At 47.0% G+C, this 21962-nt stretch overlaps 1 protein-coding gene and 1 long non-coding RNA gene across 2 annotated transcripts; one reads left to right on the forward strand and one right to left on the reverse strand.

Annotated features, from left to right (window-relative positions):
* Positions 1-1370: 1370 nt before the first annotated feature.
* LOC135813457 (uncharacterized) lies at positions 1371-4163 on the forward strand. The gene is made up of 2 exons (XR_010553019.1): positions 1371-2732; positions 3312-4163. It is a non-coding gene; the product is annotated as an uncharacterized LOC135813457 (long non-coding RNA).
* Positions 4164-5656: 1493 nt separating this feature from the next.
* On the reverse strand, positions 5657-16379 carry LOC135813463 (uncharacterized). The gene is made up of 4 exons (XM_065326558.1): positions 15650-16379; positions 8636-11166; positions 7897-8309; positions 5657-5890 (listed from the first exon to the last, which is right to left on the reverse strand). Exons 1-4 carry the CDS (start codon positions 16008-16010, stop codon positions 5881-5883), a joined length of 3315 nt encoding a protein of 1104 aa, XP_065182630.1. The 5' UTR covers positions 16011-16379; the 3' UTR covers positions 5657-5880.
* Positions 16380-21962: the final 5583 nt, after the last annotated feature.

The following is a 21962-nucleotide window of genomic DNA, read 5'->3' on the forward strand; positions in this document are numbered from 1 at the left end:
GGCATGATTTTGATGACCGTAGACTGGACGACTGAGCAAACTGAACTGAACCGCGTGTTGGTTATTTGAACATCCATTCAAACGTCAAATGGAAATTCAGTGCGTGGCTAGATAGTCAACAGATCTAAATCGTTGCCTAACGTAACGCGCACGTGTCTGGTTGCTCTACGGTATCCGTGCAGCTCCCTTCGGCACCTGTATCGTCCAAGAGTATGCGACAGTGGACTGGAAATTTCGGACAGGGGACAAGTGACCACTGCTAGCGAGCTTTGTGGCCAATGACGTGGCCAGGGCTGCCAGCGATTATTACAGTGAGTGAAAGCAGAAAGGATAGTCCAGGAGCTGAAGGCTCTTGAGCAAGTTGAGGAGCTTGGCAGCGATGAAAAACACGTTCACAAGGTCCACCACGAGTGGACCGCGCCGATCAGCATCTCTAGCCTGTACTGTCACCCGGTCGAGCATTACCTCTCAAACATATTGCCGGTAATGGCTGGTCTCGTCCTGCTCGGCTCTCACTGTATGCTGCTGCTGCTGCTGCTGTGGGCCTGCATCTCGCTGGCCTCCGTGTCCGTCGCACACTGCGGCTTCCACCTGCCGTTCATGCCGTCCAACGAGTACCACGACTACCATCACGCAAAGTTAGTAGTGTAGTGTGTGCATTCTGCATTGATTGGTAGCTGTACTAATACCTTGCACATACATGGGAGGCGGTGAACGCAAAAATCTGACTTGAGCCCCCCCCCCCTCCCCCAACTGTACCCCAAAAAGGACATACTCCCTCCCCCCAAAAGAAAGTTCGGACTGCATGTATAAAGCCACGTGCTAACTTTATCGAAATTTGCACAGAGAAGAGTACAGTCATCTCCAAAAAAATCCGTCCAAATGCTATGCTAGCTACCGGTACCTGTACGTGGCCGCATGCACTGCCACTGCAAGTGCCATGCGCTAGTAGTAGGCATGCTTTGTAAAAAAATTCATTGATAATGATAACGACCTACTTCTTGTGTAGGGATGTCAATTGAATAATTATCCTATCCACGATGGGAATTAACCGACGTCTTGCGTGACTGATCCTTTCAATGTTCTTATCTTTACATTTCCTTTTCCACCTGGACTCCTCCTTGGTTTCCCTTTTCTCTCCAGCTCTTCTCTTGTACCTTCCTGCTATTATTTTAATGTGGCGCTTTCCATTGGCGCACTGGCACAGCTGTAGTACAGTGCAGGGGCGTAGCAGCCGCTCCGGCCAGTCCGGCTTTGGCCGGACCACTTCTTGGCCCGACCACGACCACCATATTAAAACAATGCCAAAAGTGCCCAGAATGCAGGATTTTGCACCCTAATTTCAAACAAATCCCCCGACCCCCCCCCCCCCCCCCTGGCCGGACCACTGCCAACGGCGGTGCTATGCGCCTGCAGTAGTAGGAATACACTAGTAGTAGTAGACTCTCTGGTAGTAGTAGTAGTAGTAGTAGTACTGCCTTGTGCACGGCACATGCTCTGCCGCCGGGACTGCACTCTGCAGTGCACAGTCTGTGTTGTGCTCGACTCGACTGGAGCAGGCAGAGTGCAGAGCCGAGGACTGTTTTAGTTCAGTGCCATGCTGGTAGACCCTCTAATGACTGTAAATGCATGAATGCGATTGTGACAGGCACCATGCCTCTGTACAGGTATTAATGGCATTGGCTGGATTTCTTTGGTGACGACTGTATTACTCCCCCAGTCCCTGCCCCCAACAACAGAAAAAGAAATACTCCCTGTTTCCAGCAGTTCACTTGCATACCAGTGTCATGGTTGTTGTCTCTTCTGACCATGAATGTTCCTATATGTATTGTCTGATTCTGATCCAATGCACTACAATGCCCTCAGTTTGGTGAGTCTGCCATTCGATGACGCCGAGACCTCTGATCAGTTGAGCATGGCAGGCCCTACCAGCACCGTCTCACTGCTGACTCCATGCTAGCCCCATGTACTGCTGATTCCATGCTAGCCCCATGTACTGCTGACTCCATGCTAGCCCCATGTACTGCTGACTCCATGCTAGGCCCATGTACTGCTGACTCCATGCTAGCCCCATGTACTGCTGACTCCATGCTAGCCCCATGTACTGCTGACTCCATGCTAGTCCCATGTACTGCTGACTCCATGCTAGCCCCATGTACTGCTGACTCCATGCTAGCCCCATGTACTGCTGACTCCATGCTAGCCCCATGTACTGCTGACTCCATGCTAGCCCCATGTACTGCTGACTCCATGCTAGCCCCATGTACTGCTGACTCCATGCTAGCCCCATGTACTGCTGACTCCATACTAGCCCCATGTACTGCTGACTCCATGCTAGCCCCATGTACTGCTGACTCCATGCTAGCCCCATGTACTGCTGACTCCATGCTAGCCCCATGTACTGCTGACTCCATGCTAGCCCCATGTACTGCTGACTCCATGCTAGCCCCATGTACTGCTGACTCCATGCTAGCCCCATGTACTGCTGACTCCATGCTAGCCCCATGTACTGCTGACTCCATGCTAGCCCCATGTACTGCTGACTCCATGCTAGTCCCATGTACTGCTGACTCCATGCTAGGCCCATGTACTGCTGACTCCATGCTAGCCCCATGTACTGCTGACTCCATGCTAGCCCCATGTACTGCTGACTCCATGCTAGCCCCATGTACTGCTGACTCCATGCTAGCCCCATGTACTGCTGACTCCATGCTAGCCCCATGTGCCTGCCGGTGAGTTTGTGTAACTCGTACAGTGCGTATGGGTTATAGCGTGGTCGTGTAAAAGAATATACTGCCTACAAGAATGAACTCTCATGTTTTCATAATCATAACATGGGTTTCAAGTGCACATTTATTCTTACAAGCAATTTTATCGGACAGCCGAATATATCGGTCCTAAAAATGGACTTTGTGTAGCAAAACATAGCAGATTAGTACAAAGTATATCGCCTGTAGTAATAACATCTGTCCAATGCAGTTCTGATCTGACTCGCGTTGGGTCGTAGACTACGTAGTGCTGCAAATTCAACTGTTGTGGTCATGTAACTCATGTTGCATAGCCACAATGGTAAGGCTATCGAACTATGACCGGCCGCATGCACAGTAGCACTACATTGCATGTAGGATGATCTTCCTGACTCTGCGCACATGCACATGATATGTCACACTTGATTTTCAATATCGTGAGTAATAAATATCGGAAATAAAAATAGAAAGTCGTTTTTCAAACACCCACGCTATAACCGATACCTACTGTGTAATAATAAAAACTGACATTATTTTTTGTTTATGTTGGCTGCTGCTATGCAGGAATCTTTGATTTTCTGTATGGCACGGACAGTCGCTTCCGTAAATCAAAGTCGTACGAGCGCCACTCCATGCTACTCGGCACCACCCCAGCCAACGTTCTGATTCCGGACGAACCGAAGAAATGCCAGTAAAAAGGTGAAGTCTGCAGTGCATGTGCGTGTGTGCATCCTCACTGCTGTTGCTAGTCTCCTCACAGTCCACCCTTGACCGTCCCATTCTCCAGTTTCAATGCTAGTATCATCACTACTCTACATGTATATGTATTTTAGCATATCCACCATCAATGCTGGTCACATGACAAATTACACTTACCTACCCTCACTACTTCAAGTATGCTGCTGATATTATTATTTTTATTCACATAGCTATGGTTTTTTTTGTGGCAAATTCACTAGTGCCCTAGCTTGGCCCAATCTGTGTTCTATCATAGGTGGTTAAATAACGACATCGCATTGTTCAATCTTCCAGTCCTATCAGTGACAACTCTCGTAGCCAATGTGCATTGTTTCCGACGGCCATCACCAAGAAGTTATGTTCTCTTTCTCAGCTAGGGCCGTTCACAATTTGTTTTCCAATTCAATTTCCGCCCTTTCCACCATCCTGGAAGCATGGAGAGAGACAGTACCGGTATTATGAATATTATAAAGTTACAAGCAGGGCATTGGCTATGTCATCACTCATCAGTACTACTTTCCAGCTATACTGCTATGACATCACTACTACTTGCTCCCAAGTCACTCTGTTTTCTGTACCCGACTACCGGTACTTAATTGTGTCACTATTCAAGGTACTTTATACTTGAAGTACTACGTTTACTTCATACAAAGTGTTGAAATATGAAGCCTGAAATCACATGCAGTCTAGGCGTGCCTGTACGATACCGGCATGCTGACACTGCAACTTGCTGTTGGCACCACCCCCCCCCCCCCCCCATTGAACACTGTATGCCACTGCGCTCGTGGCAAATTCAAACTACACTAGTATCTGCTCATCCAAATCCAGAGGGCTCAGATACCCCCCAAGCACACGTTACCATACTCTTGTGACTGCCAATGAGCACGGCCAGTGATCTCTAGGGGTATTTCCACAGAATCAGGGTCCGTGACTTTTGCCACCTCCATTTATCTACAATTCAATGTGCTGTCGTGGACTTTGAAATCCGTTGAAGAGTCAAGCCGCCACTGGGCACTGGCCTTGCAGTCGTGAGCACTGCTGGTCCATTTTTACAGTGTGCACATAAACTATAGTGTGTGTACGTGCAAACAGAAGTAAGGGTGCCGGTCCCGGCATCCCATCTGATTTCAATGTTCACAACAGTACATTGTAGATCTTAAAACCATGGTAAATTTGATCATTACAACATTGCAGACTGCAGTGCATATTACTGATGGTAACTGTTGCAACTTACACTTAGTGACTGCATGCTTGTGGCACACGACAGTCACAAGCAACACGAGGAGTAATTATGGTTGGTAGTTATCATTACGAAGGTAAACAAGAGAATGGCCCGAGCATGCCCAGAGCAACCAGGTAAGGGCCAGCAGCCATGATGAGAGAATACTGTAGACATGCGCGAATGGAGATAATGTCGTACGAAGAAGCAGCGAGAGAGAAGCATGCAGCGACGGCATGTAAATGCAGTCTATAACAGTAACATAATGCAAAATACTGGCAGAGGTAGGATCCCGGTCATGAGCTTGTAATGAATGGGCACACTCTAGTTTGGCATGCTGTACCCTTGAGTATGTATATACACACATAACAAACACACACACACACACGTGCGTGCACATCCATGCCCCCCCCCCACACACACATACATACACAAACACACGCACACAAACACGTGTGCACGTGCGCACGCACGTACACACAAACACATTGAACCTGGGACACATTGCCATGTTCAGGCAGGATAGGTCCTGTGGTCTACTGAAAAGCCGGCCACAATTGGAAACGTGGAAGGGCTGAAGTCTGTGTGCTCGGGTCGAGCCATGGCTACATTCATGATGATTTTATGACTTGGCATGATAGCACACAACGGGTATTTCTTGCTTGTCACATGAATGTTAGCAGTGCTGCTAGATTTCAATACTGGAGTAAAATATGATGTGTATCTCAAAGATAGTAGCATGAACTTGTATGTACAGGGTATGGCTGACACTGCTATGGCAATATACATTGCAGTATAAACATTTGTAGAGTAGAGTTTTCCAGGTTTAACTGACATACCGGTAACTATTCTGTACAGTGACTAGTGTAAAAACAGTAGGTGAGAGTAGACATGAACACATTCAGTAAAACTGATACCACAGTAGACTGGACTAGACAGTACATGTAGTTCAGTTGATCATTATATCTACATAGTAACACAACACTGTGTGTGTCATAGACAATCTGTATACATCATGTCTATACAAGTGATGTCACAGTGTTGTGATCAATGACAGGTAGTGTACTGTTAGAGTATCTCTTACTGCAGTAGCTGCTTGAAATGATCCCTGTCCAGTGCTGGTCACTTTCACCAATCTCAACTGCTAAATACTATCCAGTAGAGATCTTCAGAAGCTCACCTAGCCCTGTAGAATGTACAACGGCGAGAGTGCACATACACCACCACACACACCACCACACACACACACGCAAACACACGCCACCACACCAGCACACATACCAAACAACACACACACAGGCAGAATCAACCATTTACTTGAAACTCTGGACATATAATTTGTCTTATGGATTTCATGCGTTGGTGATATAATTAAGAATGAGGTCATTGTTAAAATAATCATGACTCATAATGACATCATGACTGGTATCTAAAGGCAGTGTTTATACACATTCTGAATAACATCAAGCTGTAAAACAGGTGACCGTCTAGCAGGATACGTTGCACACATACTACAGTAGCGACATTCCCTGCTAGGGAATTTCCTGGCACATTGTACCATTTGTTTTCCCCACGTACCCCCCCCCCCCCACGTACCCCCCCCCCCCCCCCCACCACCACATACCCCCTCCCCCCCACCTACCCACCCCTCGTCCACACACACGCATGCACGCACGCACCCCCCCCCCCCCTCCCCCCCCCCCACACACACTCTGGGTCGCTAATCCTCGAATACACAATCATGCAGTTCATGTGTTTCTCATTGAGCGAGACGAAGACGAGAAGAGGCATGAGTGTTTGTGACGGGATAAGTAACTTTGCCTTTAGAATCGACTCTGCCAATTTCGACATTTTTATTGGAACTTGTCTGTTTCACTAGTCACAGGTTGACACGGTGCAAGACCAATTTGAGTGGCAGCAGGGTATGTTGAGTGAATACGACCAGCTCACAAACTGGCCAGAGAGATAGACAGTGAGGTGAGCAAGTGTGCATTCGCTCGACAAAAAGATATTTGCCAACATAAGTGCCCATACATGCAGCCACACAAAACACGCACACACGGGTGCACGTGCTCCCAAGCACATACACACACTGAAAGCGGACTCCCGCCTGTTCTATCAACCCGGGCCATTGCTACAATGTCACATTGGCCCTAGAAGGGGTCATACAGAGGGACAGTAGAAATATACCGTGTGGGATCCTACAGAAAATCAAAGGTCTTTTGCGAGTACCCCCCCCCCCCCTCCCTCTACTGTTGGTCCTACCATGGACTCATCGGTAGTTCACTCGTAATACTGAATCACTACCATACAAGTACAGACACCCCCCATACACATACACATACACATACATACATACACACATACACACACACACACACACACACACACACACACACTCACACATACACACACACGTACACTCAACAAACACACACACACACACACACACACACACACACACACACACTCACACATACACACACACGTACACTCAACAAACACACACACACACACACTCACACACATACACACAAATACACACATAAACGCACACATAGTCTTAAGTCTGTCTCACTGAGCCGATTTTACCGTGTATCACGTGTGGGTAATACAAAGAGGTAGTGCGAAAATATGGTGTGGTGATATCACGGATGATAAAACGTTTGCTTTACATCCCTCCTCTCCAACTCCCCCTCCCCCCCCCCCCCCCCAACCCACACACACATCAGCATCCCCCCCCCCCCCCCAAACACACACATACCCTCCCCCCCCCCCCACACACACTTGCTGGTCCTGCGACGGACACTCGGTGGTTCACTCGTATTACTGAAGAACTACCATACAAGTACAGACCCCCAAACACAAACACACACATACACACACCACACACATATACTCAACACACACCACACACACCACACACACCACACACACCACACACACCACACACATACACATACACATACCCGCACCTCTATCCCCTCCTTCCCCCCACACCACACACCGGCACCCCCCCCCCCCCCCCCCCACACACACACACCTTCACCCCCCCCCCCCCCCATCCCACACAGAAACGTTTACACGCAGACTCAGCAGTAATTTTCTCACGATAACCAGGCACTAACAAACCAGTTCATCACACAGCACTCACAATCTGTCATATGAGTTGATGATAACACTCTAACTTACTGTAGTATGGGATGTTTGAGTGCTGCCAGGATAGCACAGTGTTGGTTGTGTTCACTTAGGTGTTCATCAGTTTGACGATGTTTGCCACACAGGTAGGCCATGCCACAACGAGGACATGCTGTGATGTTGTCCAGGTCATAGCAGACAAAACATGCTGCTACACGTGGACACCATTCCAGTAGTGCAATGTGGTGATCAATGCTCACTTGGCCTCTCTTGGATTGACGATGCAGGGCAGCAATGAGAGAGACATATAGTAGAGAATGGTCTCCAGCTTGTGGTGGTAAGTACACAATTCCAGACACTGAGAGACCAGTTGCACAATTGCTTGGCAGGCATCCACTGAGATCATTAACCAATGACTTCAACGCTGGGAATAGTTTGGACATTTCTCCCAGTGCAAAGATCGTATTCTACAGCAATACACACAACAAAGAACAGTGTAGAAAAGAAAGTAACTGAGGCCCGTACACTCAAAACAGAGAACGTCATGCACAATAAAAACAAATCAGACTGATATAGCGGAAAGCAACACATTCCATTTCACTAATTGACAATGTTCAAAATTATCACATTCCCCTCTGTGTTCTTCAAGAAATCAACCTTAGAGAGACAGACACTATACAGTAGATCATATACTGAGTACACTGGTTTGCAATACAATGTTCCATTCAGAGTGGAGTGTGGCTGAAAAACAGTTATGGTAACCTGAATTGTGAACACTGCACTACCAGCTTACCTCCAAATTGAGCAGTTTTCTAGCCGTCAGTATACAAGACTGCATCACTTCCACATCAGGTACCTTGTTCTGGCTACAGTTGTTAATCAGTGCTGTTGTGTGATCTGCTGGATTTGAGCCATGACACCATCTCCTGACATAGTCCATCACAATGTTGTAGGGATGCTGTGCTGGTAGAGTGAGACCCGTTGGAGTTGTGTATGCCCTTCCATTTACTACCAAGGATATGTAATGGGTGTTGTACATAACACCCAAGTACATGTACAGTAGTGTGGTGACTGTGTCATTATCCATGGAGTGCAGGTACCGTTGTAACCGAAGAGTAGACACAGTAGTGTGGTCGTCATGGGTATTGACCGTGCGGCTGATAGCAGTTGGTACATGTTTCCACTTGCACAGTGGTATACCCAGTGTTGTAATCAATGATGGTGAAATAATCCACTCACTGCTACAGGAACTTGACATGACCTTGCCCAGGATCACAGCAATGCATTGTAGCAGAAAACCGTACATTCCAATACATGAAGGGACTGCACCATCCTGTGATAGGAAGCGTGATGACATCACTCTCTCAGCAAGGTCTTCTACCACCTGTACATTGGGCATATCCTTGTTTAGCAGAGTGGAACAATACAGTTGAATGAGTTTCAGGGCACATTCAGTGAGACCTGTTGCAAGACCCATTCCCAGTGTTGTTGTAACACGCTGGTACACCACCTGAAGACGGGATAGTGTTTCCTGGCTGGGCTCAACCCGTCCTTCCCTGCAGTCGATGTTCAGAGACATGGATAGCCTGCATGACTCCAGAGAAAGTTGCATCAAAGGTAGCTGCAGCGGTGACCCCACTCCTGTCGGTTCTTGTTCAGATTTCTCCAGGAGCATTTGGGTTCTGGAATCCGAACTCTCGAAAGTGACATCAGAATCTGCAATGCTTTGACGGCAAATACAACACAGGACCCAGGTGCAAATGCTGTCAGCTTGTACAGATAGCGGTGCTTTGTCCAATCTTTGTATCCTGTCCACAAACTCTCCAACAAACATTGCTCTCCCAAACAAGGCAAGTAGGATACCCGACCCCCCTGCTAATCCAGAGAAAGGAAGCAAGTCATCGCCAGACAAAACATCAACAACAGACAACGCCACCTGTATGTTCACCCTTTCTTGAAGCAATTGGTAACTCCAATACACTGCTTTGTCTGCACCACAACCTCTACAGCCATCAACTTCCTTCACAAAGCCCAGGAAATGCTTGCACATTCGCTGTTGGTACATGTGTTGCTTGTCTTCTGGGCATTGGTAACGACCAAACTCGGCGATGAATGGTTGTAACGAGTAGCGATCCAAACACGAATTGTAATCCAGGAAACAAATCTTGATCAACGGATCAAAACGCAGAAGATGAACCACAGTAGCATCATCACCACCAAAATCCACCATTGCACAAGCACATTTAGATGAGAAGGAGGAACACAGTTGAGATAGAGCATGGAATGATTCCTTGTCAGTCTGACGTAATGTGTTGTATGCTACTTTCAACAGCTGCAGAATTCGATGATTCGGTTTCAGACCATCATCGTTAAACACATCAAGACCAATCTTCTTGAACAACGCCAGCAACATTGCGGGAGTTAGTCGACCACCTTGTAGAAGACCAGCTGTAATGCGTACAGCAAGTGGAACATTTCCACAATGATCCACTAACCTCTGTGCATCTTCAATGCTCACACTACCTTCAACACATAGACCCTGGAGAAGATCAACAGCACAAATAATTGTCAGACCATCAAGACGGTGTTGTTGTAGTTTAAACTGGGCAGCGTGTAGGTCAAAGTAAACACGACTTGTCAGTAGGACATGGACATGGGGTTGTAGTCGAAGAAGTCGTTCCACAACATCTTGTAGCTGGAAATCTTTATCAGCACCAGCTTGGATAGCATCCTCAGCATTATCCAGAATAACTAACATTTGTTGTTTGCGACCATCATCATCCATGCCATCAGTTGATTTCGTTGTCTTGCCAGTAGTTTCAGATGAAACAGGATTTGTTTCGAGTCGGCTTTGAATTATTGCCTGGACAGCGTCAACACCAGCTACACCGCGTAAGTCAAAGAACTCCACACGACAACCAGCATTGCGACATATATGTCCCACAGCAATGGCTACGGACGTCTTCCCAAAACCAGCTGGTGCCACAAGACTCTGCACCCGTGTAGATGATGATTTGGACTTTGTTGTGAGAATGTTGTGACTGATCTCTGTAACAATGTCATCCCTGCCAGTGAAGTGTCGGTCTTTGTCCGGTAGAGATGACTGGCTTGAAGTTGATGATCTTGTTGAATCCTGTGTTGTAGTCAATGTTGTATTGCATGTCGTACCCGTTCTCGTTACATTGGCGGTTGTTTCAGCTGATGTTGGTTGTTTGAAGATTGGTTCACATTTGTTGGACGTCCGTTGTTGGTCTGCCTGACCACCCCCCACTGTGTGCTGCAATGGCTGTGTTTTCTGTTTGCCAACTGTTGCCATGGTGATACCTACCAAGGAAACAGAAAGTATGAATAAACCTATTGTAAGTTTAAAACTCTTTCAAAAGGGATATATGACCTACTTCCTACGTTAAGCGAAACGTTGTTGCATATATTTTACAGTTCCGTCAAAAGCATTCTATGGCTACAACACACTTCGCAGAGGGGAAACAAAGCAGCATACGAGAGGTAGTAGTTTATAGATGTCACACAGTTTGTTTCGAAGCCTCGCGGTCCAGCTTCTCTCTCTTCATCTGAGTCCGATGACAACTCATTCCCTGCATTGAGTCTGCTGCCTCGCTGACTCCCGTCTACAGCGCTGACACACTGACAGCTCTTGCTCCGTAATCTTTAAAGATGCTGAGAAAAAAATGATCGTACTTCTTTGCTTGAACTGTGAGCTTGACGATTTGCACGGTGCCGCTGTCGGCAGTGTTTCTCTCCGCCGCTCTCCAGAATGCCATGGAAGGTGCCATAGCGGCACAACCAAAATTTAATGCTTTCATCTTGGCAGCAGGGTTCTCCTGCCAGCACGTTTCCAAAGCCTCCAGAACTTCTGAGCTCTTTTCCGGTTTCCTTCGCCATTAGTGACACGTCGGTCAGCAGGTTGTGGAAGAACGCCAAGTCGTCCGCGTTGAGATCAGACCTCGCATAACCGCACACATCCGTTTTCCACAAAAATATCTGATAGGGAACTGGATAATCGAACACACATACCGTATGACATACAGTATGTGTTGTATGCATGGCATATGCTGTAAATCGGTAACTAACAATTTTTTTCCGGATGGCGGGGGATCTAGATAAATGAGGACCGGATAAGCGAGGTTTGACTGTACCAGCATCACTGGTTGTGTATGCTGCATCCTCATGAAACCACCACATTTTCTGTCGCATGCTTGTCATGCATCATGTAGAACCACTTCTCGCCTCCATGTGTCATGTTTTTCAGGTCGGAGAATTTCATGGTCTGGTAATTCAATTGGGAGAGGACAAATTTCATGCGCTTTATTTTATGCTCGGCTGTCAAATCCGGCTTGATGTATCGTCGCCGTCTCCGCATCTGAAGCACCTTGCACCTAGCTCAAACAGTCACAGGTGAGACATTTACTCCTTCTCTTACCAGCTTGCTGGCTAGTCAGTTCAACGACAATCGACCCCAGTTCTGATTGTTTACAACAATCAGCTTTTGTGCGATTTCAGTGGTGAACTTTTGACCGGCTCCTCGGCCACACTGGGTGCGTTCGATTACAGCCATTAATTGATTCATGAATGGAATCTTGTCGTTGGATTTCATGTCATGTAGCCCTGGAATCAGTTTGGAATCGATTTACCCTATCATGGGGTGATGTGAATAGCCAGGGACGTTTCATGAATGGATTCAACATCGTTTCGCGGTCATAATCGAACGCACTCACTCTTTCCGCTTGCGTGACCAGTTGAGTCCTGACACTGGAGCGGCACTTGATACTTGCTCATGGTAGATCTACTTTGAAGTACAACTTGAGTTGTTTGTGCACAAATTTTACCTTGAGATTTAGAGAACTTGGGAAGTCTGAGAAGAGCTACGCAAACAGCTTCTTGATCTTTGTCAGCGGTCTACCTGCCGTGAATTCTGCGGCATGAAGAGTGACGTCCTTTTGATTGGGGATCTTCATGGCTTTCCGTCTTGTGCGCACAATAACTGGTATTGTTGGCGGTGATACCGGTACAATTTTCAGTATTGTTCTTGACAGGCATTTTTGCAATCTCCCTGGGCCAAGGAGCTCACAGGAATGGTTTTTGTAAGGCTCTGTTTCTCATTTCTCACTTCGGTGTTGTGCGCTTGTGGGTGTGTTCTGGTGACATCCTGTCAGGACAGGGCTATACTTCTTAAATTTCTCCAAAGGACTCCACGCGTATCGGAGGTTCTAAGCCTATCAGAGTAATGGATGTCACCATGGCTACCCTATCTGGGGGGGGGGGGGGATAGATCACCGACATGTGTGTCTAATGCCTATAGAAAGATCATAAACGGAACACTAAAACGCTATCCGAGTTCAAAAAAACCCAATGTAGAAGTTTTGCTTATCAACGGAGAAAGTAAATTAAAAAATCATAGTACTGGTAGTGTTCTCAGACTGTTCTGTTCACTGAGCAATGATAGAGGGATAAGTTCAAGTTAGAAAATAACGCCCCGGTTGCAGCTATTACAAACAAGAACCCCGGGCTTATCTCCTACTAGCGGTTGTGCTAGAACTCTATGACTAGTAACAAAGTCATGTTCCACTGATAGAGGATTTTCCACAATGGTGTTGATGACCATCTTGACTTAGTGAGATCTTTTGGAGGTCATTGAAAAATGGCTTGTAGCCTTGGGCTTAGTATTTCCATGGAAATGTTCAAATTTAACTCTGCCGCCAAAGTACTTTGCAATCTTTTCTCTCAAAGAACTACTGTACTGAGTCTCAGTTGAACATTTTGTCTGAAAAGTGGTATTCTCTGGAATGCTGCACTATAGCTGCTGCCGGCGTAGCAATTAGACCAACTGACTCCGACTAAAGCAATGTTTGCGATTTCGAAGTAAACTGCAGAACTTTAGAAAAACAAAACTCATCAGCAGCTACGATGCAAAGCAATAATAGGAACTTCAAACGAAAAATCATATTCGAAAGTTTCGCATGAAACGCTATTTTTTGTGAACCGGGAAGGTTTCAGAAACGACCTGCGAAAGTTTGAAACATAAATTCCAAGGCAATCCAAAGGCAATGCCGCTAGGGGTTACCGGGTGTTAGCGGCCGTCGTGAGTTCCTTTCAGGAACGGACACGATAAATTACTTTTTACTTTACCTAAACCAAAGTTAAAGCTGTGATTGAAGTTTGGAAAATGAACAACTGAGCAGTCACAGAAAGTAATTCAAGTATGAATGGGGACGGTGTGGTTTCCGTCCAGCACTGCACTATTTGGTGCATAAATGCGCGTGCAAACTGAAGGGCATGGCGGTACAGGATGTGCACATGCATGCCGTGTGCATGCATGTGGTGCACGTCATGCATGTCGGGTGTGCCTGCTTGCACAACTCACATGCTTTCACCGTCACAGCTTCTACAGTGAGTGCGCAATTCACTCGATTTTTAGGTCCAACTCCGGGAAATCGCTGTGGGCTGGCTTCTGTGATAATTTTCCTTCTACTGCGATACAGTGCGAGGCTAAATGTTCTAGAATGCTCTTGTTTTAGACTAATTCGAGGCTGCTGAACACTAAAATTGGGTGTACCTCCTGGGGCCGAGTATGAATCTGGTTGAGATCAGTACTTCACTATGCCTCTGTGCAAACCACGGCTCCACCTTTTTTGTTCAAGCATGGCATGTCAAGGGCGTCGGAACCGCACCGGCCGGGGCGGCCATGGCCGCCCCACTTTTTCGGCGTTTTTTTTTTTTTTTTTTTTTTTTAGCACACTGCAACAAAGCGCGATGATCTCAGCGCAAACGTGGCAAATCATTGTGTGATATCGTGGTTTGTTGCAGAATCAAAAGTCCATGTACGCTGAAATGAAATGGCACCAAATGCCTGGGAATGCTTGCAATTGGCTTCATTTTTTGAATTTTTTCCCGGGGGAGGGTAATGTTTGTCCCCGATCGCAGCATCTTCTTGGTTTTTTGCAGAATCAAAAAGTCTTTCATTGTAGTTACCGTACACTGAAATGGCACCAAATGCCCGGAAATGCTTGCAATTGGCTTTAATTTTTGAAATTTTTTCCCGGGGGAGGACCCCCGGACCCCCCCCTTCCATGGCCGCCCCACTTCCAAAGTCGTTCCGACGCGCCTGCATGTGTGGCATCAATGGAAAGGCGATGACCTCAGCTACCTAAAATAGCATCGACAAGGGAGTACTGGCCACGGGATCAGATAGAAGCGGGGTCAAAGTCAGGCCAAAGAGATCTCACGCGGGGCCCAATTGAAAATGTCAGGCCAAAGAGCTTTCACGCGGGCCCCATTGAAAATGTACACACGAGTTGTGACTGCAGTTTTCACCTGACCCAGGCTGGAACTGAACTCCCTAGCAATAATCTAGTGACCCATGATAGTGCTTCACGCCGGTGGCACCTGCATTTCTTGTAGATCTACACAATGCTCATGTAGATCTGGTTATAACCTCAGGACCATGGCCATCTAACTGAACCCACTGCATTCCCAGGGTCAACTCTCAATATGATGGATGTGAATGCATAAACTAATAATTGATCTCTGCAAGCACTTCTCACTGCTAACAAGTAAGTACAGTATTGCTCAATGAAATCCAGTCGTGTCACTCAAGTTTGCGCCTTTGCACAATTTCTCAGCCCAGTGTTCGCAGGTCTAGGGCTGCGCAACGCCCGGCGCGTACTTGAGTGATGCTGTGACTGGATTTCATTGAGCAGAACTGTACATGTCATGTAGTTACACGAATGTTCAACGAGCCCCCCCCCCCCCCCAATCTTCCTAAGCCACTGTAATCAATGTGAAGACTTACCGGAGGACGAGCCAAGTGTTGGCTCATGATTTGTCGACATTGGCTTCGTTGGACGGTCAGTTTTCCCACTGGCACTGGCAGTTGCATTGCGTCGCTTCGCCATGGTACTGGCGACATGTTCCGCTACATGAGGCTGGCTGTGCTGAACGAGACTCAGGAACGCATCCACCTGTTCCTCTGTTTTCTTCAGCATCAGCCTCACCACATACTTTGTCAGTTCAGACTTCACGTTTTCCTTGCTAGAGGCAGTATCATATTCATCAACGTCCAGCACATCATTCTCCAGCAAGAGTTCCAAGATCACGGATGCATCTAGATTGGAAAGTAAGAAAGCTATGTTATAGCGCACCCTGTCTGCCATTGTTCACACTCCTGCCTGTCCGCGTGACCACAGTTCACTCGCACTGCGGACTGATCACGATCGACATCGAGTTACTGCATAGCTTCTTCGGATCAAAAAGTTGTGTTTTCTCAAGAAATAACACGTACTTTCAAGTACAAGCCGTTCATCAGCTGTGGCTCAGGTACAGAGCGAATTCCATGAAGGCAAACAACCCTTCGAAAATCACGCTTGAAATGTTCAGCATCTGCTCGATCCCCTGGGCTCTTCGCTCCCTGCGTACGCGCCTGATCACTGTAACAGTGCCAGCACTAAGAGAATTAGTAATGTGTGAGTGGCTGCAATGGAGTCTGCGAGTGCTTAGAAAAGTTTACTAAGAGAATAGTAAAATTAAAAATTAAAAAAATAGTCAGAAGGAGATGACAACGTCAACGCGGTCGGTGCAGCTGTAGTATAGTGTAGATCTACTGGCAAGAGCCTTCGCATTTGGCCGGCGTTGGGCCTCTCCGCCACTGCGCCAGTGCATGCAGTCTCCGACACCGGTCATGGTTGCCATGGCGCATGCGTGCACGAAGAAAGTGTTAATCTGATATAGCTGATAGGATTTTTTTCGGTTCCTTGGATTATTGGCTGATGATTGCAGAGTACGAGCGCAATCAGCTTCCATTATGCCTAATTTATGGAGTGATATGAACATGATGAATGGAGTAAACTGTTTGTCCTAGTATGGCAGTGATAATGGTCAAGATTGAAGAAAGCCAGACCGAGTTGTAAGAGAAAGCGTGTTGATCGCCATGAAAGGCATGATTTTGATGACCGCAGACTGGAGGACTGAGCCAACTGAACTGAACTGCGTGTTGGATATTATTTGAACATCCATTCAAACGCCAAATGGAAATGCAGTGCGCGGCTAGATGGTCAACAGATCTAAATCGTTGCCTGCAATAGTGCACGTGTCTTGTTGTTCTATCGGATCTATACAGTTGGTTCGGTACATGTATCGTCCAAGAGTATGAAACGGTGGACTCGAAATTTCGGACATGGGGCGAGTGACCACTGCTAGCGAGCTTTGTGACCATCACCAATGACGTGGCCAGTGAGTGAAAGCAGAAAGGATAGTCCAGATGCTGAAGCCTCTCGAGGAGCTTGGTAGCGATGAAAAAACACGTTCACACGGTTCACCACGAGTAGACCGTGCCAATCAGCATCTCTGGTCTGTACTGTCACCCAGTCGAGCATTTCCTCTCAAACATATTGCCGGTAATGGCTGGTCCCGTCCTGCTCGGCTCTCACTGTATGCTGCTGCTGCTGTGGGCCTGTATCTCGCTGGCCTCCGTGTCCGTCGCACACTGCGGCTTCCACCTGCCGTTCATGCCGTCCAACGAGTACCACGACTACCATCATGAAAAGTTAGTAGTGTAGTGTGTGCATTCTGCATTGATTGGTAGCTGTACCAATACCCTGCACATACATGGGAGGCGGTGAACGCAAACATGTGGCTTGAGCCCCCCCCCCCTCCCCACTGTACCCCTAAAAGGAAATACTCCCCCCCCCCCAAAAAAAACTTCTGGCTGCATGTATAAAAAACCATTAGCCCCATCCCTCACACAAACAAGTCAACAAAGAGGCATCTTTGGATTGAGGAGTGCTGGTTTCGAAACAACTGGTTTGAAGCTCAAAGTAGAGCTGGTGTTAGCTCAGAGCAGAGCTGCTGTTAGCTCAGAGCAGAGCTGGTGTTAGCTCAAAGTAGAGCTGCTGTTAGCTCAAAGTAGAGCTGCGGTTAGCTCAAAGTAGAGCTGCTGTTAGCTCAAAGTAGAGCTGCTGTTAGCTCAAAGTAGAGCTGCTGTTAGCTCAAAGTAGAGCTGCGATTAGCTCAAAGTAGAGCTGCTGTTAGCTCAAAGTAGAGCTGCTGTTAGCTCAAAGTAGAGCTGCTGTTAGCTCAAGATAGAGCTGCTGGTAGCTCAAAGTAGAGCTGCGGTTAGCTCAAAGTAGAGCTGCTGTTAGCTCAAAGTAGAGCTGCGGTTAGCTCAAAGTAGAGCTGCTGTTAGCTCAAAGTAGAGCTGCGGTTAGCTCCAAGTAGAGTGCTGTTAGCTCAACGTAGAGCTGCAATGCTAAATGGATGTAATATAGCGCAAGGCAGAGCCGCAGCAAATAGCTAGATAACACCAGTTGTGAGAGTGGACCCGATTAGTGGGTACGATAATTATAATGATGGTGTGAATAAGTTGGATAGGGAGTGATGGTGGGAAAAGAATCACTGCTGAGGCACGATCCGTTGTCTGGAAGAGCACAACAGGGCAAGCAAGATATATTTTTCTTTTCCGCAAAATGGGCTGGTGCCATTTGTGATTACGCAGCAAAACAAAGCGCACGACGTCAGTCTTGAATGCAGTACAGAGCAATGCAGTGCAGTGTGTGCGCTAGTTCGGATTGTTGCTAACAAGTACTAGCACAGCTAGTACACCACGTGCACAGAGAAGAATATTACTCCCTCAGTCCCTGCCTCCCAGCAACAGAAAAGAAATACTCCCTGTTTAAAGCAGTTCACTTGCATACCAGTGGCATGGTTGTTGTCTCTTCTTACCATGAATGTTCCTATAGGTATTGTCTGATTCTGATCCAATGCACTACAATGCCCTCAGTTTGGTGAGTCTGCCATTCGATGATGCCGAGACCTCTGGTCAGTTGAGCATGGCAGACCTCACCAGCACCGTCTCACTGCTGACTCCATGCTAGCCCCATGTACTGCTGACTCCATGCTAGCCCCATGTACTGCTGACTCCATGCTAGCCCCATGTACTGCTGACTCCATGCTAGCCCCATGTACTGCTGACTCCATGCTAGCCCCCTGTACTGCTGACTCCATGCTAGCCCCATGTACTGCTGACTCCATGCTAGCCCCATGTACTGCTGACTGCATGCTAGCTCCATGTGCCTGGCGGTGAGTTTGTGTACCTCGTAAAAAAAACAAATGATATTATTTTTTGTTTATGTTAGACCAACGCATATGGCCGATTGGTTTGCAGGCCTGCCTGCGAATCATGAGGTCCCGAGTTCAAGACCCGCGCTGGTAGCAGGGAGCGTGTAAAAAGACTTTTTACGCGTGCTGAACTGCGCCGACACCCACGGTCAACTGGGTACTCACAGCTCGGAGTGAGAATAACAAGGATGCAGTTTACAGGGTTATGGGCCGTTACACGCCCGATTGGTTGAGAGACTAACCTCCTCTCCCCTGACTCACTTGTGAGGTCTGCATTCGCCACTAAGGTTAATAGGCATAGTGGTGGCCTGCGGATGCGAAGGCTAGTTTGTGTGTTTCTGAACATTCAAACGATGCCGACGCGGATCCCGCGAATATTATTATTATTATATTATATTATGTTGGCTACTGCTACGCAGGTTCAACCAGAACTTTGGCATGCTGGTGATCTTTGATTTTCTGTATGGCACGGACAGTCGCTTCCATAATTCAAAGTCGTACGAGCACCACTCCATGCTACTTGGCACCGCCCCAGCCAACGTTCTGATTCCGGACGAACCGAAGAAATGCCAGTAAAAAGGTTGAGTCGGCAGTGTATGTGCATGTGTGCATCCTCACTGCTGTTGCTAGTCTCCTCACAGTCCACCCTTGACCGTCCCAATCTCCAGTTTCAATGCTAGTCTCCTCACAGTCCACCCTTGACCGTCCCATTCTCCAGTTTCAATGCTAGTATCATCACTACTCTACATGTATATGTATTTTAGCATATCCACCATCAATGATGGTCACATGGACAAATTACACTTACCTACCCTGACTACTTCAAGGATGCCGCTGATATTATTATTTTTATTCACATAGCTATGGGTTTTTTTGTGGCAAATTCACTAGTGCCCTAGCTAGGCCCAATCTGTGTTCTATCATAGGTGGTTAAATTACGACATCGCATTGTTGAATCTTCCAGTCCTATCAGTGACAACTCTCATAGCCAATGTGCATTGTTTCCGACGGCGATCACCAAGACGTTATGTTCTCTTTCTCACCTAGGGCCGTTCACAATTTGTTTCCCATTTCAATTTCCACCCTTTCCACCATCCTGGAAGCATGAAGAGAGACAGTACCGGTATTATGAATATTTTTAAGTTACAATCTGGGCATTGGCTATGTCATCACTCATCAGTACTACTTTCCAGCTGTACTGCTATGACATCACTACTACTTTTCAGCTGTACTGCTATGACATCACTACTACTTTCCAGCTGTACTGCTATGACATCACTACTACTTGCTCCCAAGTCACTCTGTTTTCTGTACCCGACTACCGGTACTTAATTGTGTCACTATTCAAGGTACTTTATACTTGAAGTACTACGCTTACTTCATACAAAGTGTTGCAGTATGAAGCCTGAAATCACATGCAATCTAGGCGTGCCTGTACGATACCGGCATGCTGACACTGCAACTTGCTGTTGGCACCACCACCCCCCCCCCCCCCCCCCCCCGTTGAACACTGTGTGCCACTGCGCTCGTGGCAAATCCAAACTACACTAGTATCTGCTCATCCAAATCCAGAGGGCTCAGATACCCCCCCAAGCACACGTTACCATACTCTTGTGACTGCCCATGAGCACGGCCAGTGATCTCTGGGGGTATTTCCACAGAATCAGGGTCCGTGACTTTTGCCACCTCCATTTAACTACACTTCAATGTACTTCTGTCGTGGACTTTGAAATCCGTTGAGAAGTCAAGCGGCCACTGGGCACTGGCCTTGCAGTCGTGAGCACTGCTGATCCATTTCTACAGCGTGTACGTGAACTATAGTGTGTGTACATGCAAACAGATGTAAGGGCACCGGTCCCGTCATCCCATCTGATTTCAATGTTCACAACAGTACATTGTAGATCTGAACCATGGTGAATTTGATCATTACAACACTGCTGCATATTACTGATGGTAATATAATGCAAATACTGGCAGAGGTAGGATCCCGTTCATGAGCTTGGGATGAATGGGCACACTCTAGTTTGGCATGCTGTTCCGCTGAGTATGTATATACACACATAACAAACACACACACACGTGCATGCACATCCATCCGCACCCCCCCCCCCCCCCCACCACCACACACACACACATACGTACATATGTCATACACAAGCACATGCACACAAACACTTGCGTACGCGTGATCAGAAGTACAATCAAACACATTGGATTTAGGACACATTGCCATGTTCAGGCAGGATAAGTCATGTGGGGTACTGGAAAGCTGGCCACAATGGGAAACAATGTGGAAGGAGCTGCGGTCTGTGCTTGCTCAGGTCGAACCATGGCTACATTTGTGATGCTTCATGCTTTGACGTTGTAGCACACAGCGGCTGCAACGGGCATTTCTACTATTGTCACACGAATGCTAGCAGTGCTGCTAGATTTCAATACTGGAGTAAAATATGATGTGTATCTCAAGGATAGTAGCATGAACTTGTATGTACAGGGTATGGCTGACACTGCTATGGCAATATACATTGCAGTATAAACATTTGTAGAGTAGAGTTTTCCAGGTTTAACTGACATACCGGTAACTATTCTGTACAGTGACTAGTGTAAAAACAGTAGGTGAGAGTAGACATGAACACATTCAGTTAAACTGATACCACAGTAGACTGGACTAGACAGTACATGTAGTTCAGTTGATCATTATATCTACATAGTAACACAACACTGTGTGTCATAGACAATCTGTATACATCATGTCTATACAAGTGATGTCACAGTGTTGTGATCAATGACAGGTAGTGTGCTGTTGGAGTATCTCTTACTGCAGTAGCTGCTGGAAATGATCCCTGTCCAGTGCTGGTCACTTTCACCAATCTCAATTGCTAAACACTATCCAGTAGAGATCTTCAGAAGCTCATCTAGCCCTGTAGAATGTACAACGGCGAGAGTGCACATACACCACCACACACACCACCACACACACACACACACGCAAA

This window comes from Sycon ciliatum, chromosome 1, assembly GCF_964019385.1.
Source record: "Sycon ciliatum chromosome 1, ocSycCili1.1, whole genome shotgun sequence".
NCBI classification, from domain to species: domain Eukaryota; kingdom Metazoa; phylum Porifera; class Calcarea; order Leucosolenida; family Sycettidae; genus Sycon; species Sycon ciliatum.